General features: G+C 35.5%; 2 protein-coding genes across 2 annotated transcripts in view; one reads left to right on the top strand and one right to left on the bottom strand.

The window, feature by feature from the left end:
* LOC113231539 (tat-binding homolog 7-like) overlaps positions 1 to 11,102 on the top strand; it is a 65,213-nt gene extending 54,111 nt beyond the window's left edge. Inside the window, exons 33-41 of the mRNA XM_026465861.1 lie at positions 133 to 283; positions 437 to 625; positions 2,960 to 3,116; positions 6,014 to 6,174; positions 7,164 to 7,312; positions 8,376 to 8,563; positions 9,119 to 9,255; positions 10,428 to 10,611; positions 10,802 to 11,102. Of these exons, the coding sequence (XP_026321646.1) occupies positions 133 to 283; positions 437 to 625; positions 2,960 to 3,116; positions 6,014 to 6,174; positions 7,164 to 7,312; positions 8,376 to 8,563; positions 9,119 to 9,255; positions 10,428 to 10,611; positions 10,802 to 11,016 (1,531 nt within the window). The 3' untranslated portion in view covers positions 11,017 to 11,102. The remainder of the gene's footprint in view (positions 1 to 132; positions 284 to 436; positions 626 to 2,959; positions 3,117 to 6,013; positions 6,175 to 7,163; positions 7,313 to 8,375; positions 8,564 to 9,118; positions 9,256 to 10,427; positions 10,612 to 10,801) is intronic.
* Positions 11,103 to 13,847: 2,745 nt separating this feature from the next.
* LOC113231243 (protein jim lovell) overlaps positions 13,848 to 25,949 on the bottom strand; it is a 45,691-nt gene continuing 33,589 nt past the window's right edge. Inside the window, exons 2-3 of the mRNA XM_026465472.1 lie at positions 23,268 to 23,396; positions 13,848 to 17,123 (exon numbers count right to left, since the gene is read on the bottom strand). Coding sequence (XP_026321257.1) covers positions 16,477 to 17,123; positions 23,268 to 23,396 — 776 coding nt within the window. The 3' untranslated portion in view covers positions 13,848 to 16,476. The remainder of the gene's footprint in view (positions 17,124 to 23,267; positions 23,397 to 25,949) is intronic.

The following is a 25,949-nucleotide window of genomic DNA, read 5'->3' as shown; positions in this document are numbered from 1 at the left end:
ATCTTAAAAATTATTTGCGGCAGATATGAGCATCAAGCTCGTCACGCCATCTCAAGATGTCATATGTATCAATGTGTATGTACCTAGATATTATTCATATGTCATGACCTTTCTATATTCTCTATGCAACAGTTCAGGTGTGTTCCTGGTTTGCGGAGAATGTGCAGAAACTCATTTCGTGCCCGCTCTTTTAGCCCAGTTAGATCATTGCTTGGTGAAAGAGCTAAGTGTCGCCACTTTACATTCGGGGCGTTACAACTCTCCACAACAGGCGGTTATTTCTGTGAGTAAAATATTGCATTAGAATGTTTTAGATAAAGTTTTGATACGTGTAGTAAATTCACGATAGACACCAAGAAGAATCTCTTCACACCCTTAAGCCAATATCGGGTAACACTGTGGCCAAATCTCTGTCCCAAAAACTTTTTCTTCACAGGTGTTTGCAGACTGCCGTCTCTCTGATCGAGCTTGCGTGATCTTCGTTCCTGATCTCTTGACTATCTGTAGTACTGCAGAGAGCAAACAAGGAGCTGTGATTTTACAACAGATGTGGAAGACGAGACCGGTTGGGGACAAGACGCTGCTACTTGCCACTTGTAGTGACTTTGAGAAACTGCCACAAGAGGTAAAATATAGATTAGCCTATAATTGTAATCCAAGTATTATTTGTAGGTATATAGTGCATAACGTCGGGGATCTGGATAGTTCCGCGTATTTGATAAATGTAGCCAATTTGAGTTTTTCGGGCATTGGGTTAAAGCGTCCAAATTTAACCCAATTCTGTCCAAAATCGTGTGCGGAAACCATTATATGCGGTAAATAGTAATTAATTAATTTCTGTTTTGTATTTTTTAACATAATTTTTTTTCGAGGTATTGTAATAACCTTGTCCAAATTGCACTATAATTAATAATTGTTTTATTGGAAACTTGCAAATTTTGTTGAAAAAATACATAAAAAACAAATGTTACTCCCTCTTTACTCATATTATTTTTTGTTTTGATGATTAAAATAATTTCCTTGTATTGTAATAGGGGTTTAAAGGGGTTTAAATTTGAATTTTTCGATTTATCGTACTGGCCACTTTGAATTAAAATTAGACCTGTATGGTATCAGATTTCAGAGTGAAACTATTTTCACTCGAAAATTAAAACATTCTTAATTAAAAAAAAAACATGATATTTGATTGTTCGACTTTCAATTGTTTTTACATTCAGCTTGTAACGTGAAGATGGATACAGCGAAACTCTGGGTAATTTTCGAATATGAGATCCCACATGGTATTAATGCAGCAGAAACTGTTCATAATGTCAATGCTGTGTTTGAAGAGAATGTGTTTAACGAACGCACCGTGCGTTTTTCGACAATTTTCGAAATTTCGACTTGAAAAATGAACCACGAGCAAGACCAGTTACTAAGGTAAATAACATCGAATTGAAGGTGATGATGGAAGTCGATCGGTATCAAACTACCATGGAATTAGCGGGATTGTTTAATGTTAGCATACCCACAATATGACAAATGGCATATGAACAATGACGGCGAAACGCGCAGAAAAACAGCTTCATTATTTCTCCATGATAACGCAACACCTCACACTGCTCGAGAAACAGTGTTAACACTACAAGACCTGCAGTTAGAAACCATCCCTCATCCTTCGTACTCGCCGGACCTCGCCCCAACCGACGACCATTTTCCACGATTCGAACAATTTTTTGTATGGAAAAAAATCTTCCCAGGAACCAGTACAAAATGCCTTCACACAGCTTGTGGAGTCCAGGTCCCTAGAAAAAAAAAGTTTAAATGATCTTCCGATTAGATGCCAGAAATGAATAGACAACGAGAAATACTTTGATTAAAGAAATATATTTTATTTTACCAAAAAATTTTTTTAAATTTTTCAGTACGAAACGGCAATTTCATACTTAAAGCCATAATAGATCTCAATACCATGGAACTTATGGTATCAGTTTTGTTGATGTTATTAGTCTATAGACAACATAAATTAATGCTTATTGTGCAAAATATGAATTCTCTTATTCATTAAAATAAAAAAAAGTTATAATGTTAAAAACCTTCTTCCATAGACTTTGGTCCAGTGTGATAAGCATATGACGGTGTGACCTCCTTACACCGTCATCTAACCTTTTTGTATCGTATCATTTTTTCTTTTGCTTGTATTTAAATTTTAAATTTGAATTGTTCCATCTTCCTTCACTTTCTCATTTTTGCTTGGTACCACGGTCACTCTCTGCTTGACCGCGTAATTCTACATAATAAAACCCGATAAGGGTTTTTTTACTTTACCTTTTACTTCACGTTAAATAAATTTGTGGACCGGAAGTTTCCTTTTTTAAACTAGAAATATCCACCATTTTACCGTTCAACGTTCCCATACCTTTAATATGACATTCGTAGAGACGCTTTAGTTTCGAAAAACTGCTTTGAATACAAAATTTTGTACTTAAAAATAAACATCACTTTTTATTGAATTAAAAGATAGTTTTATTACTTTGTTTATAGCACTTCCGTTATGCGTAAACTTATTGTTACCTCAAAGTAGGTCCACTAAAACCTTTCTGCGATTATCATATTAAATGCCAAGGAGCGTTTAAAATTAAAATTTCGGATATTTCTAGTTTTATTAAAAAAATTGTCGTTTTACTCATTAGGTAACGTATACTTTAGGTATCAGTTTAAAGGTTTTTAAATCTTTTATATTTTTATATTTTTATTCGCCTGGACATACTAACGGTTACACCCTGTATACGCGGTTTTGCACTGTTCCTGACGATAAGCAAATTCGAAAGGCGGTTTATGTGTAACTCCCGCTAATAGCTTTTAGATTTTTTTAACATCTGCTCCATTGTGGGTGAATTAGTTACTTTAATAACTTAGTAAATTAGCTTGTTTTAAACTCTAAAAAAATGTTCGTTAATTAATTGTTTCAACATTTTAGCTGCAAGACATATTTCCTGCTTATAAAGACTGCATATACAGAGTGCGCATGCCAACTGATTCTGAAGTGTTGAATTTTCTCCAGCCTGTCATGACGGAGTTGCCTTTAGTTCCGCCCATCGTGTATAAGAAGGAAATGTATCCTGAGTTACCTCGAGGTTTGCCACAATAATATAAAGTTTATCGACATTTTGTAGTTCTCATGGTCACGATGATATGTTTTAAAAAACATATATAGGTTACCTGATACACATAACAAAAATAGTTTCATATGCAATATTAAATTAAAAAATTGTGTATAAGGAATGATCTTATACTTTTTAAGACCCTCCTAGAGAAACCCTGTGTCGTGGGTGTTATGGTATTATGTTATATTACACTAGACAACCACAAATTACACCCAAACTCACAAGAGAAATAAATAGACCATACCAATATTTCTCCCGGCCCGGGAAGTGAACCCGAAACCTCTGCGAGGCAGACCAGCATGGTAACCGTTCGGCCAACCACACCATTGCTTGGTCTCAAACTAGGGAATTCCCTGTAGGTACTATAAGTACCAGAGCAACGGAATTCCCAGGGCATTTCCCAGAACACCCAGACCAGAACCAATTTAGAAAAGTTCATTTCTCAAATTGGTCCTACCAGGAATTGAAACCGGGACCTCAGCATCCAGCGCCCACAGTGCAAACCGTTAGGTCATCGAGTTCGGACAGTGTTTCATAAACCCCAATTTTGTGACACGCCCTTTTTCCTCCTGATTCCTATAGTTTGCATTAATACCAATACAGGAATAAAACAACAAATGTATATAGTTTCTTATATACTATAATATATTTAAAACATCTTATGTACTATAAGATCATTGGGTATTAAATATTAAAGGCATTGCTAATACTGTCTTATTTTCTCGAGTTAACAGGGGCATTGCAGTGCCTCCACAACAGTAACCTCTCACAAACTCGAACATTTTTTTGTTCGAAGTAACGTTTTTTCGAATTTTCATTACACCGAAAACCGAATTATAACGAAACAGTTGCTCTTTCAGGGTATGTTGAATGTTTATCGCAAAGACACGATTAGGTTCAGTTATGTATTAGGTATATATTAGGTTAGGGTCAGTTAGGTTTAAAAGAAAAAAGCATTTTCCTCTTAAAATTACTTTCGAGGTTATGAAATTTCGACCAAACGTTATTTCTGGAAAATGTCATTTCGGACTACTGACAGGTTACCCTCTGCATCACATTAAGACATTGCGAAATATATTTATATACAGACGAAAGAGTTCATTTTAATAAAGTAAATACGAATTTTGAATTCACGACAACTCCTTAAACTTGCTAAAGCATGATTATGATTATGAATGAACAAAGAAAAAATACTGTAATTCCAATATTTGATTTATGTATTTATTTCTGTAAACATTTTCATTCCAGGATTCCCAATATCATAGTAATATTTACTTTTTTTTATTATTATTTATTTTATTAACTGCCTCCGTGGCCGAACGGTTACCATGCCGGACTGCCACGCAGAGGTCCCAGGTTCGATTCCCGGGCCGGGAGAAATAGTTGTATGGACTACAATTATTTCTCTCGTGAGTTTGGGTGTAATTTGTGGTTGTCTATGTGTGTGTCCATGGCACCCGCGACACAGGGTTTCCCTAGTGCGGGGCTATGTTGAGTGTGTGCGTTATTTATTTATTATTTAATATTAAGTATAAATATATAGACAGTGACAAAAGTTTCTTACTGAGTATTGTATAAAAACATTGCTTCTTCTGGAAAATTTTGTGAGTGAACGATGAAAAATGACCATGAAAATCCATTTAGAATTCTTCCAGAAACATTAGTAAGGATATTAATTATGCGAACTGCCGACACTAAAAACGTTGATCTTTGGGTCCCCTTCTCAAATTTCTATTTGAAATGGATACGTTTAATGAAGTTCATAGTTCCTGAACAATGCCAGGCTCCCTCTTATGTCTGGTACAGTATACCGTCAAGAACAAAATGAGCTGGGGGTAAAAAAATACACTTTTTGAAGTTTGTGAAATGTCTCCTGCTTGAACTATATAATGTTTTAATTTCATCGGTTCCGCGGTAATACCTAGCCTGCAGCATTTAAATAAATAAAAATAAATATCTTTTATTTTTAGACAGCATAAGTCCATAGTTTGTTAGTAAGCAACCTTATACCATATTAGTAACAACTGAGTGTACGGTGAATATATGGTGTATATACATTGACTTACAATTGTATATACATATATATTAAGTGTACATTAAAATTTTCAAAATCGAGATGTCAAATATTAAAAATACATAATATGAAATTCACTGAAATAATAATAATTTAGTCAAAAGTAAAAATTTTAAATAACTAAAATATAAAATTACTAAAATAAAAATTCAAATTAGCAAACAAAATAAGAATAATTAACTGAATAACAATTAAAATTTAAAAAATTACACGTCATGGGGAAATCCATTACATTACAATTACTATTACTTACTTAGTCACTATTTTTGTGTGCGAGATGTATCTGTCTACACAGTGTGCATGATGGAAGAATCGTGTTGAGCTGCTATCACCCTTAGGATGGAATTGGAACTATCTCGTAATCTGCAGAGCAGCGAGGCCGATTTCTTTCGCATGATGGCATTAAAATCATCTATATTAGCCTGCGTAATCGGGACAGACCCAGCAACACCCATTTATCATTATCAGGCCCAATATTCTTAACGGTTATGCGCATGATGTTTATTACGTGGTTTTTAAAGTTCACTTCTTGGTTGACATCTAAGCCCAAATCGCGCACATTAGAAACACGTGACACAGTCTACCCCGCTACTTGGTATTCAAACTGGTATTCCAAAAATAGCGTTGCATGACTTACTTACCACTTCAAGGTAGACAGGGACTACACCCTTCCACTTGCTACTATCCTACATTTCATCAACACGCATCAATATTTTCCTACACAATTCGTCGGCTAAGGTCTTCGGTCGATTGAGTCTTAACGGCGATGAGTTGATGACTATAAATGTTTTAGCTCCAGAAAAACCTGGTGAGAATCCGGAACAGATGGAACGGCGTAGGCGCCATGAGTACGAGAACTTGCAGCTGATGAAGGTTACGCTTCGCTGCATTTGCAGGACGCTGTCAGCAGATCGCCGTTTCTACAAGTTCACTATGCCTGTCAATTTGGACATTGTAAGTCATGGCCCATAACAATGGCAAATACCAGTTTTACGAAATGAATTACAATTTAAAACTATTATTTCATAGATTTGTCTCATGTGGCGCTACGGCAAAGAATCCGTTAAGAGCCCCCGCAGACCGCAGACTTTTAATCGACCAATAGTTTAGTCGGGTTGGGCTGCTAGCGCGCACACTGACCCCGACTAAACAGTCTGGTTGGTGGTGAGTGCGCAGATTAGTAAACTGTCGTCCGATTTCTCTCGAAAAATTTTGCTAGTTGGTAAGCTGCTCTTGAAGGCAGCGGTTGCGTAAGGAAAATAAAATTGTCTAGAAATATTATTGCTTTTATACAACGGAGGAAAAGGATCCAGAACAGAAACCGAGAGTATTGCGTGCGTCCCATCCACGGTGATACATTATTACAAAGAAAATTTTACATGATGCATTCCAAATTATTAGACTTCCCAAAAAAATTCTTTGCCTATTATCGAATGAGCATAACCAGCTTCAATGAACATGTCAATTGCTATCATAACACGACCGCCCTGCGCTGTCGCTCCGAGTGAAGTTTTTTTTTATAACATCAGTGAAGCTATCGCCGAAGTCGGCCGACTAAATGATCGGCAAATGTGCGCGATTGGAAGAGCGCCGTACTGATTAGCAGTCGACCGATAGTTTGCCGACAGAAAAGTTTGAAGGCAATTGGGTAGCCCATCAAAATTTTCTATCGATATCGAATCGTTATAATGTGCGCACTTGCATACATCTTCATACTGATTAAGGACCCGACTAAACTATCGGCCGATAGAAAGTCTGTAGTGTGCGGGGACTCTAAATCCATAAAACAAAGATCTGTATAAAACAGAGACAAATTCTTGTTGATCATTACTTGTTGGTTTGATATGTGCGAATAGATCTTTAATCTGTCACTTCCGGAAACCGTTCTCGTATCGTGAGTCACTTCTAGTCGTACCACTCAATATTTGTTTATTTATCTTTAGGTGAAAGACTATTTAGACGTGATAAAGAAGCCAATGGATCTCCAAACGTTGTTAAGTAAGATTGACTTGCAAAGATGTTACTGCGCAAAAGATTTCCTTGACGATGTAGATCTTATTTGCGCTAATTCGTTGCAATACAATTTGGACAGGTAAAATTACTTAGATCAATTTTATTGTAACCAAAAATCTCTTTTATTTTTGTAATTACACTTGAATATGTCATGGTTTGGCATGTTATCTTCTGTTGCAATTCTTTGTAATTATTTTTGTTACCTAGCATATTTAGTAAAGTATAATGAAATATTTTTATCCTATACTGTACGCTAAATAGACAAATATTAACCATAAAAATCATAATGTAACGTATCATTACTACTGTCTGTAAATATTTTCACGTCGTTTGCATCGCACTGCAAAATAAAACCGCTCCTGTGCCCCTGTAGTCAAATAACTTTTGACATCGTTTCATATACTATTAGAAGCACCGATTGTAATGGAAATTCTTTAGAGTTTAATAATATTTAATAAAATATTTGTTATTGGGCTCTATACGTTGTAAAAAGGCCACTAAAATATTTGTTTCAATGACGTTAAATAATCAGTCAATAGGTTTTCTTTTTATGGGATGAGCGTTTTAGATTTCTAGAGTTTAGTTAATTAAAGTAAATATAAAAAACAAAAAAAATATTCCAGATTTAAGTTTTATATTTTTGTTCTTTTTTAACCGACTTAACGAAAACGGGAGGAGGTTATCAATTCGATTGTATATTTTTTGTATGTATGTTACGCGACAACTCCGGCCCCATTTGGTATTGGTTCCATTTAAGAAAAAATATTCCAACTATAAGGTGGCAAACTAACAACACTTGTGGTGTTGTAACAAACTAGGGGGTAAATCAATTCGGTTTCGCGTAACCGATTTCAATAAAACTTGGCAAATAGGTGCAATACCACGAACTTTTGACGTCGGTTTTTTTTTATAAAAAAGGTTAGAATTGTTCGTTATTTAGAATCTTTGTAACTACTGTGAAAAATAGAGTTGTTTGCATTAATGTTAGACATAACTACCAGTTTAACATTTCAGTAACCCGTGGCCAAAACGTAGGTTTGTTTAAAAACAAACAAATTTAGAACTAGAACAACAGTTTCATTTCCAATATCTAGAATCTTATTTAGGAACATTTCAATAGACGTAATAAATATTTTTTTCAGACAATCTACTGAGAAGCGACATCGTCAAGATGTTTGTGCGTTGCATTCAGACGCATATGCGTTGGTGGCAGAAGAAGTCGACACAAATCTGGAGCTAGAATGCCAGATCATCGCAAGGAGACGAGGGGAGACAGGCTTTGATAGTGACGATTTCAACTATAATGATTATATTTATTTTTCTAAATTAGGTTAGCGGCATTTTGATTTTAACATAAGGAGTGAGGTAGATGTATATAGAGTAAGAAAGTAACTAATTATAATAAGGTGTAAAGAAAAAAGTTAAAAAGAATATTTTTTTTATAATAACTGAGTGACAGGACGAACAAGTCGTGCGCTTGATAGTATGGCAACACGCCTGTCTATAACAGTAGCAAAATAACTCAGAGCTTTAAATCACAAAGATTTGAGAGGCGCTGTCACTTGCCCCCGACGTAAGTTGACAAGTCCCATGTGCCTGTAATTTCTCCAGCACCCGTACCCTTCGAAACCGGAATGCAGAAATGCTCACATTATTGCTTGGCTGAAATAGGTAAGGTGGCAGTAGTTCCCTGGATAAACTCTTTCATAAGGAGCTGTGTTCCTACTAAGGAATATAAAAATTAAAGTATATGTTAACTGGTGCTGACATATACTTATGCAAATTTGTTCTACGTTGTTACTTAAATTAAGTCTTATTGCTAGATGTTACATATCATCTCATTCGAGAAACTGTAAATAATAATAAAAAAAAACAATTATTACAGGTAGTACATATAATCCGCCATTTGCGATAAAAGACGGAAAAAACAAAGGAGAAAGGAAGAGCTGCAAACGCCGAACAGATATTTATTATAAAGAAGATAGTGTTCGAAAACGACCAAGGACTGCCCTAATATGTAATGTGAGTTTGTAGTAATATATACAATGTTGATAGTTTAGATAGAGCATGCTGTCTGCCCAACAAGGGAAGACGTGATGAAAACTATATGCTTTCGAACGTGGCAAGTGTAGTCGTGGGTGTAGAGTAAATTTCCGGATAACCTATCACAAACACAACTTTTTTTTATTTCGTACACGGGTCGACTTTTTTTCATTAGTGCGATGACTGTTAGTAGAACAATTATTAGGTACATGTATGTATTTTTTTGGCAATTTATCTTTATCCTACTGTGTTTTCCATAGCTAAAATTGTTGAACATTCGTTTCGACAAAGTTATTGATATTTATTGGATAAAATTATATAAACATAACAAATGAATCCAAAAGTACAATGCCAGGGCGGGGTCTAACCTGGGTGCCTAGTATCCCCGTTAGTAGGTTAAGTTACACATGAACCGGAGACCATATCACCAAGCTTGAGTGAGGGTGTTCCTCTTTATCCCGGGGGTATCCTCGGAAGGCCTGGGCTCGCTCCTACAGACCATCCACCGAGGCGTTTCAGTAGCAAGCGGATCCTGAGACGCGGGCTTAACAGCGTTGTTATAGATGGTATACTGGGCTTCCTACTGTTCTGGAGTCCCACATAACCACTTGCTGCTCCATCGAGCTTAGGGGTGCAACACGAACCGAGCGAGTTAAACAAGCGTGCCCCGGTAGCGGCCGGCAAACGCCAGAAGTGAATTTGTTTGCATTTCCGAACATATTTTGAGTTTTTTAATAGAAAGAAAGAAAGAAAGAAGCGTTTATTCAGCAATATAACATTTATTAATAATAACAACTTCAAATTCATTTATAATTAGTAAGCTTCATTAATGAACCTCACTTCTTATTAGTACCTAAGCTTCATTAATGAACCTCACTCCTAATTAGTAAGCTTCATTCAATAATGAATGAATTCTTAATAATTTCGAGTGAGGTTCATTAACCTTACTCCTAATTAGTAAGCTTCATTAATGAACCTCACTCCAAGCACATTATATCAACGGTGGGATTTTAACCAATGTGAAGCTAAATTTATCACATTCTAAATGCAGCCCTGTGATAAGTCAAAATGAACTATTTTGCTTTGAACCATTATTCTTGCAAAGCAGCGACATACTGTTGGATGCAACAACTTTTTTTTAACCATTCAAGCTGACCACAGAAGAGAGCAAAGTTGAAGGAACGACATCCAGCCCCAACCCGCAGTTCCCCCACCAACCGCACAACCCGGATAATGAAAACAAACTGATACCAATAAATAATGACAAACATCCCATTATTAATTGCGAAATAGGAAAGAAGAACTCTATAACTGACAAGCAAAATGATGGTTTTGGTAAGTAAGTGTGAGTAATTGACGGGCGCAGTGGCAGTGCCCCTAAGATCTTTGCGATTTAAAGCTCTGAGTGGCACTGCAACTGTTATGGACAGGCGGGTAGCTTATATGGACAGGCGGGTAGCTTACCATCACCTGCACGACTTGTTCGTCCCGTCACTTGATATTATATAAAAAATTTCCTTTTCAGAAAATACAAAAGTAATGATAAACAAAGCCGAGCTCGACATGCTTTTAAACAACAACATAGATAGACTCCGTAGCATTGGTATAAAAGCGTTATTAGAGCTACACTCTCAATTGAGTCGTGTAGTTCACGCTTATGCGTCTACGAATGAACGTACTCGTTTGCCCACTGAATTAGGTGCTATTGTGACTAGGTTTATGCAACTTGGTAAATTGTGATAGGTCTTCCGGTTATTTGTTAACTTGTTATAAACTAATAATTGAAAGGCAATATTTAAAAACATAATTAAAGTTTAGTAATTTATTGAAATTGTGTAAAAATTGTAAATAAAAGTACCTAGTAAAATATTGGACTTGGATTTGGTTTATTGTTTATGAATATATATAATTTATGTATATAATAGTCGTGGTAGACTAATGATTTAGCCTATCGCCTTTCGAGCAGAGGTTTGTGGGTTCGAATCCGGGCTTGCACATCTGAGTTTACGGAATTCGATGATCTCCGTAGTCGAGTGGCTTGCACACCGGTTTTCATACCCACCGGTTGCAGAAAACTTTTCTATATTGTCACTTTCAGGGTTTCCCTAGTGCGGGGCTATGTTAAGTGTGTGCGTTATTATTATTATTTATTTTGTCACGGGTGTTTGTGGTACCGTCGTTGTTTCCGATTTCCATAACACAAGTGTTTTAGTTATTTACTTTGGAATCAGAGCAACGTACGCGATGTTTAATATTTATTTGTTTATGAAATTGAATTTGAAATTCACCATGAGCTCTCGTTGCAAGAATACATCGTGAGGAAACTTGCACAATTTAATGATGTGTGTGAAATTTTCAATCTGGATTTGGCCAGTGTGGGGACTACAGTCCAAGCTCTCTCACTGTGAGAGGAGGCCGGTGCCCAGCAGTGGTACTGTGCATAGGCTGTTATTAATATTTTATTATCGTTTATGAGCAGAGATGGGTAGTGGGCTATCAACCCGCCCAGGTTTTACCTGTGATTTATCGAAAGATTTTAACCCATTCTGCCCAAAATCGTGGGCGGAAGCGTCGAATACTAAATTTGCCATACTACCTGAAAATATAATATACTTACTGAAAATTTCGATGTAAAAAAGCATTTTTAGACGAAACGAATCTCCACACATTATCCACCTTGCCAATTCTCACTCAAAGAGTCTCACGACTAAGGATGCATCATATTTCGCAAAGGCAAATTAAATCAACTAGATTAGAAAATAATAAACATTTTGTAATAATATAATTACATAAACTTAATGAAAACTCGACTTACGACAAATATTTAGTTGTAAATAGTTTTTGCCCTTGATTTCGGGCTTAAGTGGGTTTTAGCCCGATTAAATCCCGGTCTTTACAAATCGTCGGGTTGAAACCCGGGCCTTTGACCATCTCTGTTTCTGAGGTAGAAGATATTTTAATCAAAAATTTAACACTACAATTTCTTATGATGGTGCTCTTATGCTACACCTGGGTGACATTTATATTACAAAAGAGCGAATTGTCATTTATATAGCACACAAAAAGGGTGAAAGTGGTTTTCGTGTCGTGGTAAATAAAACATCTCAATGGTATTTCACATTTTTATTTTTTACACTTTACGTCGGTGACCGTAAACGAATTTTACTACAACGCTCCATCTCAATTCAATTACACGATAGAATGATACTAAGAACATAAATATTTTCTCGTATTATTTAAGATCAAATAGATAATCTTTTTTACACCCTAATGTAACGATATCATTTTAATTTATTTTGTCATTATATTAAGCAAAATACAACAAATTAAATTACACAACTTATTAATTAATTATACTCTTTATCGGAGAACAATTATCTAAAAGCTAAAATCATTGCAATTTATCATAAATATATTTGTAACAAAAATGAAGGAACTAAATAATTGAATCTACTAAATTAATACAATCACATGTTCATCAATTAAAAATAAGTACCGTCTTAAATATATCTAACATTTTACGTTCTTACATTTGGCTGTTCATGTAAAAACTGTATCTATCAATTAGGTATAGAATTAATTGATAGAACGGTGCCGGTTAGTTGGGTATACCTTGTGATGCTTAGCGCCTTACAAATCGAGATTCTATAAATAATTTAAGAGTTTCAGGAACTTTCAATTAAAAAGTCAAATTGTTGTACAGTTGAAAACAGAGTTAGCTTTTCGGGCCACTTGCTGTACAAGACAGATTAATGTAAGACAAAATATCCCGTAAGTCGTGAACGCAACAAGGATGTCGTGACATCCTGGTGAGCAAACTCTGTTTAAAATTCGATTGTACAATACAAAATAAAATTTATTTAAAAAATAGGAAACTCAATGTGCCCGTTGAGGGAATTTGCCGCCACTTGTCATTAAAATAAGTCCGTCCTTTCGCACATAATTATTATCACTAACAAATAACAAAACTTAATTAACTTGTCAATTAAAACTTTAACAAAATCACTCTAATACTGCTGAATTTGTACGAATTAGGTAAATTATCCGACAACACAAACTTAAGTCTCAACACAAAATAATTTACGATTGACAAGTTAATAGAGACTCTTCCTTACAGAACTGAGGGACAGGAAATCTTGGGGTATCAATTATGTAAACTGTCATATTTCGGTATGGTAAATTTCACTACTAACTTGTCAAAACATTAAAATATTAAATTCTTATTTTAAAATGACAGACAGTCATTGAAATAAACTGCAGGTGAACTTTTACTTTTTGGCACATACATATTTTCATACATCCAAATGAATCTATTAGACACTAGTGTAGTCATTTTAACTTTATTTAATTTTATAATACAAATGCTTGGTTTAAAGCACAATTATTGTTGATATATTTTTTTTTAAATGCATTGTATTATAACACAATTACTAAAATGAATTTTGATATTTTTTTCGAAAATGTACTTTTTAGTTTATACTTAGCATTCTTCGTTCGTTCGTTATTTTTTCAATTAAAAAAAATATCTGGCAGCGAAATAAAAAATCTAAAAACAGAAAAAAAAACATTAGAGAATCTGTTAAACTATAGGTACATATTCAAATATACAACTCGTTAATATATAAAATCCCTGTAATGATAATATTGTTTATTATGATGTGACTATGTGTATAAACTACTGTACGAAGTTGCTGCTTTTACAGATTTTTGTTTACTTTGCTCACTGTTTATCGTTTCGGACACTTGCATATTTAAAAGGGTATCATAAAGACTATATCTTGAAAATGACCTGGCCTCCTTGTGACGATGTGATCTCCTTCATCGTTATCCCATCGTTTTATCATCTTTTCTAGTTCCTGGCCATTTAGAAATTTTGAATCGTTCTCTAATTCCTTTTCTTCGTTATTCTAATTTTGGTTCCTTCCATCATCACTCCCATCATAAAGCGAGAGGACGTGCTCATGAAGTATCCTCATTTAAAACCCTAACTTCACGTGATTTACATCTTTCTCATCATTAGAATACGCGCCTCTTAGAGTAAGTGGACTGTTCATAAGACTGTTTAGAGAGTGTTTTATACTGTTGTACCTTTTTATATCATTGTATTTTTGTTACAGTCTTTTGTTCTTTCATTTTGTACTTCTATTAAATTTATGTCACCGATCCCGTATTTTACTTTCGCTAGGCCACATCCTTATGCTGATCAGGTCATTTTGATGATATAGTCACTATGATACCATCCAAAAATAAATAAATTAAAAATGTTTTAAAAGTGAAAATTTATAGTCGAAAACTCAAGACAATCATGTAATTTAAAAAAATGCAATTCGACGAATTGCAATTGCAAATTAATAACAACACAATTCAATATACGGTAGCCTGTATGATGTAACACAAAAAGTACGTGGTACAGTGACCAAAGTAAACTCTATTGTGATTAAGTGTAATGTACAATTTATAAAATAGAGTCGTAAATAGTGTCAGTCTTCTGAAATTTGCAGTTTCAATTATAAACTTTAAGTGTTCTCTACGAAGATGCACAATTTTAGATTAATAAATCGTTCAATAGGTTTAAAATGCGGTCGTGAGTTTGTGAATAATTTGGTTACAGGTTTAAGTTGTACTTCTTTATTGCAATATTTATAAATCCAACATAATGCATCTTTGGTGTGATAAAATGGTATTCTGAAACCTCACGTAACGTAATTAAAGTGTGCATTGTCATTGTATAAGATACCTAAGAGAAACAACATACATTTGGAATGTTCATAGCATCATTGTTTAAAAGGAAAAATATTAATGTAACAACATAGTTATAATATACAAATAATATATACACTGATAGGTGATCTATCTAGTCACATGGTGTTACTAATATTATGAAATCATTGTATACATTTTTATCTAAAGCCAGATAGGGGTGATTTTAATCTAATTTTTTTATTATTCACTAAAATATTGAAAAGCTCCTTTTTATTTGAACATTGAGTGCAGATTCTTTATTTGTCTTTTCCTGGCGAGCACTGTCTTTTGTTTCTTGGTTGAAGAAAAATAAATCTTAGTAATGGCAGTCCAAAAACATATGAGAGTCGTTGTGTCGGTTTTTCTTTTCTTACACGTTGTAAGGGAACAAATACTATCCTTAAAATGTCCTTGTACATATATTTCTGCGCCGTCGTTACTAGTTATTGGGGTTTTTCCATTTTGTCGTGAATAATACCAGACAAAGAAACCACATAAGGTACTTTAAAGTTGTTTATAATTTTGTGATGAACGTACGAAATGTATTGTTTTAAGCTTTTCTTGTTACTCCTGAGATAGTGAAAATGAGTTGTATTTTGTTTTTCCGAAAGAGTGTGACGAGTGCGTCGCGGACCCTTCTGCTATACTTATCGATATTATTCATCGATACATCGACGTTCACTGTAACCACTTCACTAGTACTACAACAATTACAAATACACTACTATTTACCGCTTTAGACACTTACTGTCTTAATGGTTACCTCCCATTAATTTTATTATTAATTTATTTACATATAAAATCGAATATAACTATCATTACGAAATATTTTACAAACTTTGGTGAAATGCAGAAGTGTACTCGCACATTTAACACGTAATATCTACAGTGTCAACACAACAGGGGTATCTAGAGGCAAGAGTCTATACTTAAAATAAATTATAAGAATATGCATCTAACATTAATGGGAATAACGTACAAAAACTCGTAAAGAAAATTGGAATGTTGGAACGGAATGTCAACGTTAATTAATATGAACAAGTGAAACGGAACGTCTTAATTATAACAATCACAACACCTTTCATACTTATTGCACTCCTTCGGAATAAATTATCGGCTATCACTTACGCGAATATACATTTACAATATTAACACATCATTAAATATAAATTTAACTAATTTCACGTGGTCGCCGTGAGCCAAGATTTATGGAACTCGAAAACGTTTTCGGCAAGTCCACATTTTGTTGTTTGAAAAGAACAAAAATCAACTCTAATGAAAACAAAAATCATCTTCATTTGAGATTTCAATTGGTACTTAAAAAAACTCAAATAATATAATAATTGCAACTGCAATTATTGTAAACAATTCCTTTTACTTAAGTTTTTGAGTGCAATTTTGCTCCAATTAACACAAAAACAGATTCCAAGTTTCAACTAATAGAAGTTGCTACGAGATCTAGTCTTGTCCATTGTGGTGCAGCAGGGTGCGGTTATCGGGTGGATGCGGGGGGTGTGACGGCGCACGGTAAGTGTCTCCTTCCTCATCTGCCGAGTTCTCCTTGGACCTGTCACTCTTGCAATCCTCCTCTTTCGTCACCCCCGATAAAGAATCCAAAGCCATCGGCATCGACTGGTACAATTCCCTAGCCTTATCACTCGGCGGCAACAAGTGAAGCATATTCAGCGGCATCGGAAACCCTGGCGGAAACTCCGGGTAGAACCCTTGCGGAAATGGATTGAACATTGGGTTGGATGATATATCGGGCTCAGAACTCGCTGGTCTTTGGCCGGTATTCTGATGCTGGTCCTCTTTATCGTGATGTTTTGGCGGATGGTTGTTATTGTTGTTACCAGAGTTCATGTTGAGCATGTCCATCGGACCGCCGATGCAGTCTTTCCTGAGCTGCTCCAGTTTGAGGCTCTTACCGTATTTGCCGCGCACGTACATGAGGAGCGAATTGTAGGGTATGCCAAAGATTCTGGAAGCTTGGCTGGTGGTCATTTTTTTGTTCCAAACATGTTGCAGGGCTTCTGTTAGTTCTGCGTTTGTCCAGGAACGCGGTGGGCCGCCGCGAGGCGCGCTGTGCTGTCCTTTTGGCCTCCCTGGAAAGATAAAATGGAAACCATAAAGGACAAAGTTTGAGAGCCCGTTCTCTTTGGCAAGAATTACAAATAATTATTTGACATAAAATTACAATTAAAATTAGACCAAAGATGCAAGGTAGATAGTCTTGCATCTTTGGTCTTCAGAATACTACAACTGATTGTAGCATCATGCCAACACGGGATGTAGCTCAACATATGCTGCAGTAACTTACGACAGCGCTGATTTTCAACAAGATTACCTACTTATAATTTATAGTACAACCATTGACTTACAAATAAATGGACGACGGGTCTAATACAAAAACCACGAAAAAAATGTCCCAAGTCAACCTATTCGAAATTTAAATTGTAATGTCATCGCAGTATCGCGCTGTCAGTCGAACAAATGAAGACTAAAGCGGAGTTTGGCGCTCTGTATACGATTTTAGCGCCTTACAAGTGCGGACACTTTTTAGCGCGGACCCGACGTCCATATAATTGTAAGTCAATGAGTACAACTAATAAATATCCCTTAAATCATGAGTCGCGTTACGAAACCTCTATACAACTCGTTAACGTGGAAAAGACAAACGACATCCACTGGCAATAATTCAGTTTCCCCCATAAAAACTTCAAGCAATTCGAGGCGGGACCACGAAACGTTTAGCCAACTAATTATGTTAGGAACAGCAGTTAAATAGAGTTTTATATACAGCAATTTTGAAACCACCGAGTTAAGTTAGTCTTGGTTAGCACGATATGTGGTAGCACGAATGCAAATGTCTCCAATAACTGTTGTTATGCTTTCTGTACTGAAAGAGAAGAAAATAGGCATCAATAAACTACTTCTCAGAAGTTAAAACCAATTAAGGCGGGGTATTTGAATGCGAGCCTAGATTTTAGGAGGTGAGACATGAATAAAATAAGAACAGGTACAGAAAATTTAACACAGATAAGATGTTGACAAGCGCCCGATGGCGCCTGACGGGGCGTTCAGAGATACATGTGAATTTACTAACTATAGGGCTTCGAGCAATAGTTTCCCATAGTGGTCCCTACCGCCCCCCAGTGGGTGCTGAAGAGTCCAAGGGGGCGGGACGGGCCTCGGAAGCAATTGAGGCTACAGCATTTGAAAAAAAACTTGATTTATCTATATAAATTACACTAAATTTTTTTTTTCTTCCTATTTTTTGGGTTAAGTTAATATAAACAATACGTGTTTTTAATTATTTTTTGTGGTGGTGGGCGTTGAAATTTTTTTATCTTGAACAAGAGGGCGGTGAGCCAAAAAGTTTGGGAACCTATGAACTAAGCTTTAACGTAAATATAGATCATAATAAATTTCAATACGTATTGACGATTAGCAAAGTTTTTTATTATTAGCAGCTTTCACTATAACGCAATAATTTGTTAATGGTTCTGTCATCTACATCACTTCACTCAAGTTAGGCAAAGGTTATAGTGCTTTAGAATGCATTTTTATCAAAGTACATAACTTGATTCATGAAAAAATTGTAGTGTAATTTATATTTTTTCACGAAGTTAGTGAAACTACATTTCCGTGTCTCGACAACCGGTTGTTCTTACAATTTGTCCCGTCTACGTCTCGCTAGCGACACACGGCGAAACGAGCGGGTTGCCGCTGTTCTCATTAATTCCACCCCGACACGCGATTGCCGATTACAGCATTACGGCGAATTTGTCCAAAAGAAAAGACATGCATACACCGCGATATCGCTCCATGTAACTTTATAGTTTTATAATTTCAGTGCACGTTAACTCGATTCCGATCAGATATCAAAGCCATATTATATTATGGAAATTAGTTTTCTTTTAATATTCGTGGTCGATCACGCGAACGAGGTTGGGAAATTAAAAAAGATGGTTCTGGTTAGCATTTTATTACTTTTAATTGCATGCCGTGGGGATTCAGTCTGTAGGAAAAAGGATACATCATTTATTTCCATTAGCTTTCTGCAAGTCCATAAAACCTTTCGAAATCACTAATTTTGTAAACAGCCTAAAGAGTATTGGGCCTAATCCTGTCCCTAGCGGAACACCTGTGAAAGAGTTCGTCCAGGGTAATACTGCCAGCGTACCTATGTGTGCCGCCAAGCAGTAATGTTAGCATTACTGCATTCCGGTTTTGAAGGGTAAGGTTGCTGGTGAAATTACAGGCACATGGGACTTGTCAACTTATGTCTCAGGGTGACGGGCGTAGTGGCAATGACTCTCAGATCTTTGCGATTTAAAGCTCTGAGTGGCACTGAAACTGTTATGGACAGACGTGTAGCTTACCATCAGGCGCACAACTTGTCCGTCCGTCACTTGACATGACAAAAAGAAAAAACCTTGCACTGGTACATTCGTATGACGTACCTAAATCAAATCATTTATAAATAATAGCAACAAAAACATAAAACCGTTTAGGACCTTAGAAAGTGGGAAAATTGTTTTGTTAATAAAGGCAGTTATGACAATTGTGCTCGTATATGCATGTCTGTGCTAATCGATCGACTAGGCACCATTGTGGCAATGCGACAGTCCGGGCATTCAGCATACGTTAGCGACAGCCGGTCCCTCCACCGACGTCTGTTCCACGCGATACCCTATCAGATCGTCTTAATAAACATTTGCGGGAAACAATGGGCGTTTAACATTTGAGATGCGATTGCGAAGCGAAGATGCGACCGTGAGGTTGTTAGGGCTGTCTAATCCGGGACAATATGAGCAAAATGGCGTTTGATGGGTAATGGGTACTTATAGAATTGAAGGGATTAGGAAGAACTGTTAAAAAGTATATCCTAGTTGTGTCGAAAGTTTAATTAGTCGAGTCAGATATGGTAATCGGATATGGAACCTATAGGTAGGTATCTGTTTTTACTGGGGCACTTCCCAGAACACTCAGACCAGCACCAATTTAGAAGAGTTAATTTCCCAAATTGGTCCAACCGGGAATGGAACCCGGGACCCCCGTATCCAGCACAATACAAGCCACCGAGATCGTCAGTATACTATTTTCTTTTCACTTTGGGGTGCACGAAAAGAGCGTAGGGACGTATGAGTCGTATGCCTAGTACGTCTGGTGCAACAACAATCGGTAAGTAACTTACGCCGATTGGTAAATCCTTTCACCACCAAACATATCCCATGCAAAATCCAGTATGGCGGCTTGATCAGCGTGGCTAAGTTCGGGGCCGCGATAATATAGGGTATCTATGCCATCGATACGGTAAGAAGAAGATTGCATTGTTAATATCTATTTAACATTTTGTGGTATTTAAACCAACAAATAGTTCCATAGCCAACCGGGGGTTACCGCCGATCTTCAAAGCGATTATGATTCTAAAAGTCATAGACGAAAATTTTATGCCAAATTTCTTCACTGGCGAAGCGATTCTAAACCGGCGAAGCGATTGTTGTGATGATCGAGCATTAAATATTGTATTAAAACTCTCGACAGTCGTAATGATATAAACTTTTAATTACATGTATTAAACAAGCACCGGAATTGAAGATAGAGATAAAGATAGCTTAATACAATATAATATACCACTGTCTCTTTCTAAAAAGTAGTGTTATTGTTTCTTCTTTTTGTTTATTAGCAGTGATCATTTTAGATTTCGCCTATATGGAGTTTTCCATTTAATAAATAAGTGTGACAAAATTTCAGAGATTTTGAAATGGCATCAAAAATTAGGCTGGTTTTTTTTCATAATACCAAGTGACGGGACGAACAAGTCGTGCGCCTGGTAGTAAGCCACACGCTTGCCCATAACAGTTACAGTGTTACTCAGAGTTTTGAATCATAAAGATCTGGGGGCACCGTCACTGTCACCTTGAGACATAAGTTGACAAGTGCCTGTAATTTCACCATTTGGTTTCTATAAAACAGTATAGACGATTCAGTTTTAAGTTTCTTACGTATTTTTTTCGTCTGTGATGGCTTTATGGCCCATATTCATTAAATCGATAAACATAAATGTCTGCTTTGATACTATAAATCAAATTTAACATAACGATCGTGTGGTACGAAACTTTGTTAACTGCGATGAAAAACTGTTTGCGATCCATGGCTTTGAGATCGCTGATGGAAAGTAGTTACCGTCGCTTATAAACATTTGCCAAAGAAACGTATCCTTAATACCCCTCTTGTGCCTGTAATTGCGGTGGCCGTCCCTACCCTTCAATCCGGAACACAGCAGTGCTGCGTACTGAAATGATAACGTCTGTAGAATATCTTAATAGCCTTGCATAACTTGAATAAGGTATACGTGGCAGAAATATCTGTTGGACAGGCTACAGTAAATACTCATCCTCTTTGTTCAGAGAAGCGGCCTAGAAAATCAAAATTATATAGGACAGTAACGAGAAGAAGATAAACCGCAAGTTTGTATAGTCAAGACATCGACTATATAACCAGAAATAGAAACGAAATGTCATTTAGTTTGTTTGAAAACTGTTCTGCCAAATAATTACTGTGAACACTGCGCTCCGATTGGCCAGCTCGAATTCGAAACAATTTGACGGGTGTCAATGGTTTGACTTCAAATCGACCAGTTTAACTTGAGCTTTGCTATAATGGACGAAAATTGCAAAATTACATATTTAATATTTAATTACCGATCAAATGTGATTCCGTTTGTTTCATAATTAGATGTTTTGCTATTTTTCCCACACCACCGAATGGAACAGCTCCCTATAGTTAGAGATATTATCTTTATTACATAAATACAGAATATACGGATACGTACACACAGGTCAGCTGTTGGCGCTGTACTATTTCAGTTTTCTCATTTGTGATTTCAGCGTAATTGATATTTCAATTTTTAAATATTTAAAATTTGAGTATTTTAAATATTTGTAAGTGATATAAGGTCCATTTACCTGATGAGTTGCCGGGGTGGATGGCCCTTATTTCGTCCCTAATTCTGGTTATATACCTACTCGATAAGTCAAGAGCAAATTAATCTTGATACTTTTGAGTCGTTCTTGTCGCAAGCGTCGTAGAAGAAGAATTTAAATGCAAGTATTTCAGGAGACAAGCATGACGTGTTCTTGATCAATATTGTATCTTTATTTAATTATACTGCCCAGTTCTGTTTAAAAAAGTTTCATTGGTAGAAGACACATTATCAAAAATATAATATTTGCATTGGCTTTCTTAAATAAATCATCTGATACGAGTTATTTGTAATACTAACGTAGTCGCGAGACTATGTTACTCACATCATAGACAATAACTATTGTTCCATGACTTTTTATAAATAAATTACCAAAAATATCTTGACACATTTTTAGATCTGTATTTGATAGAAAGTTGTTTAATAACGCCTCCTTCATTAGTGGTGAGTGCTTTGTTTTGCTACCGCACGAAGTTGTTACCGTTTAGAGCGATATTTATATGTTTGTATAAAAATAAAAGTATAAAAGTAAAATTTGATGAATTATTAAAAATCATAGAACGAAAGTTTTTATTAATGGTGTTAGTAATATAGCCCTGACAGCTTGTTAGTATTTTACAAAAAACCCTGCAAGTATATATTTCCCGATCATAGGTACTTAAAATACATTTAAAATAGGTACTCATAAACAAAAGGTATTTCTAATTGAATAATCTCTGTTAAGTATGTCCCTGTCATAGGAAGGTAACCTGCCTTACATTATTCTATCATAATTATCTTTCTAATAATAATTCTAAAGGTTTCATCCAATGTATTGTTTAGCTACAGTTAATCAGTTCAGACAACAGATTTCTGTGATCGCTTAGTCACATTACATTAAATAATTTACACTCAAAACTTATTTGTGTATGAAAAAAAATTCGATTGTGCGTAACAAGTAACAAATTCAGAGTAAACTGGGGACTTCTTTCGGAAAATCGAAAAAAAAGTATATACTGACCATTAGGGCTGTTTACAGGTCCCATGGTCCTCAAGAAACAAAATGTACAGGATTTAGGTCCGAAAAAACTGAGAAATCTTTAAAAAGTCATTGTTTGCAAATGGATAATCCGTTATTTTTAAGGAATATACGTACTAGACAGAGAGGGTGAAAATAAAATTGAATTCAAAAAGCGCTGATTGTTCCCCATGTGCTGCTTATTATCAATCATATTCGAAATACGTGATAAAAAATAAGACGTTTGGTACGACTACTTACATTTCTTCTTGGCATTAGCGAAGAGGTGCGTGTCCAGTGGTGGACCGCGATGGTCAACGTCCATGAGTGGGTACATTTTGTGCTCCATGCCCGGTGGAAACAGTCCCAGCGGAGAATCCAACCCGAACACTGTAAATAAGAAAAAATATATTGTGAAAAATGTATAAAAAGTATACCAGAACATGTTTCGAGTTGTATATCTGATTACCTCTTGCATGTAACTTAATAACTAGTTAATATTAATTTCGCAATAATATTCAGTCTATAGACCTTATAACAACATAAACTAACTAAAATATAAACAAAATATCCTTCATTTCGTCTTGCAAAATTCTTTGTTTAAACAGAAAATAATTGCGATAATAATTATTTCTAACTAAACACAGATTAACTTACATCTTTTTACACTTAGATAGTTATAACAACCCAAAATCTTCTTAATAAAGAGCAAATATTGATGCTTACTTGGAAAAAACTCAAATGTATAGTAGTTAAAGAGTTGCCTCTACTCACCGCTAGATGGCGTTACGAGTAGCAAACCTGTTACTTTGCCGTATAAACTCTTACTCGGAATAATAAAGAAAACGATTTTTTAATTCTTTAGTTTGTTAACATTGTTGGAAGATCGTTTTAATAGATGTAAGGACGAATTTACTGGTACAATTTTAGCAACAGATTACAGCTTTTTCATTGTAATAGACGAAATACTGTTCAAATTGCGAACTACTAACATTTTCTTGTCAGTTTGCACCAAAATGGTTTCTATAACTTACAATTCACCTTTATAAATCAATACGTAGATTCTTAAGCAAATATATATTTGTTTTAATATGATACAGGCACTACATAATATCGATTACTGTTGTTCTACATCTTAGAATAAATACTTTGACTACGTTGTTAATAAATTAATATGATAGGTATGTACTTCGATTTATCTATGCGGAATTATTATGTTATCGCCTAAAAACTACGATCGACTACGATTAGTTTTAATTTAATCAATATATTACCAGAAATTTGTTGCACAGAGCACTTGGACCATGACGTTTAAATCATTATCAGATGTTATTACGGGTGAAGTAATTAAAAAATATATATATTTAGCAACATTTACGAAGAGAGTTTTCTGCTGTTTATGATGTATCAAGGTATATCAAGTTATGTTACAGATTTAAATAAGTTTTGAGGTGAGTACGGCACGACGCGACAAATCGATACCAGTTGCTTATTGCGCTTGCTTGCTATAACTTAATCGTAGCTTAGTATATCTACTTGTCTTACTTAGCGTTTTATTGACGTAAATGTGTGGTTTAGATTTATATTAATATTTATATTACCAGACATTTTAATAAGCGGGCTATACTTACCTAACTTTTTAGTACTATACATATATAGAGTGGATTACACTACTCTGAAATCTCGGAATGATTAAAACTAAAAAGCGAAAATTGAACTTATGTTTTGTGATGGGCGCAGCGGCAGTGCCCCTCAGATCTTTGCGATTTAAAGCACTGCAACTGTTATGGGCAGGCGTGTAGTTTACCATCAGGCGTACGACTCGTTCGTCCCGTCACTTGATATTATATTAAAAAAATCAAAACAAAATACTTATATATATTATTATTAATTAAAATTAAATAAAAAAAAGAAAAATTACAAAACTTTTCTTCTAAATGCACCAACGTAGTAAAGTAATTTCTAGTTATAAATCAATAACACTGATTTTAGACGAAGGTATTATCAGCCCTATGTCTATTATTTCCTCTGCTTTTAGTTTAGAAGCGACACGTCTGTCCATAACAGTCGTAGTGCCTCTCGGAGCTTTAAATCACAAAGATCTGAGGGGCACTGCCATTGCGCCCGCCACTCTGAGACATAAATTGACAAGTTGGTGAAATTACGGGCACATGAAGCCCGTAATTTCACCAACACCCTTACCCTTGAAATGCAGAAATGCGCATATTACGGCTCGGCAGCAGAAATAGGTAGTAGCAGTATTTCTCTGGACGAATGCTTTTACAAGGATCTCTACTACTACAAAGGTAAATAAATATAAAAATAAATTACCTGTATATTAATGTTGTGTGACTACTAGTAGTGAATTGGACTACAGTATGTTTTTGTTTAATGAGTAATATGCGAGTATTTAACCACAATCTCACTTAATGATGGGTAATGGTGTGGTCGAAGATGAAGTGTGCTTTTTTATCTTATAGTTTGTCTATAATCTCGCCCGATGGTAAGTGAAGGTACACTCTCGCCTAGAAGATACCTGTCTCCATTCTAACCATAAAAATATCCAGGCTATATCGTTTGGGAAATATAGAACACTCACTGCAAAGAGTTCTGACTCGTGCTGGTGAAATGACAGGCACACTCTCGCCTAGAAGATACCTGTCTCCATTCTAACCTTAAAAATATCCAGGATATATCGTTTGGGAAATATAGAACAGTCACTACAAAGAGTTCTGACTGGTGCTGGTGAAATGACAGGCACACTCTCGCCTAGAAGATACCTGTCTCCATTTTAACCTTAAAAATATCCAGGATATATCGTTTGGGAAATATAGAACAGTCACTATAAAGAGTTCTGACTGGTGCTGGTGAAATTACAGGCACAGGGATTTGTTAATTAGAAGCAGTAGAGCTCCTTTTGAAAGAGTTCGTCCAGGGCAATAC

Source organism: Hyposmocoma kahamanoa, unplaced genomic scaffold (assembly GCF_003589595.1).
Source record: "Hyposmocoma kahamanoa isolate Upper Pololo Valley unplaced genomic scaffold, ASM358959v1 65, whole genome shotgun sequence".
In the NCBI taxonomy this organism is placed as follows: domain Eukaryota; kingdom Metazoa; phylum Arthropoda; class Insecta; order Lepidoptera; family Cosmopterigidae; genus Hyposmocoma; species Hyposmocoma kahamanoa.
The sequence above is the reverse complement of the archived record's forward strand: the minus strand, read 5'-3'. Positions and strand labels throughout refer to the sequence as shown.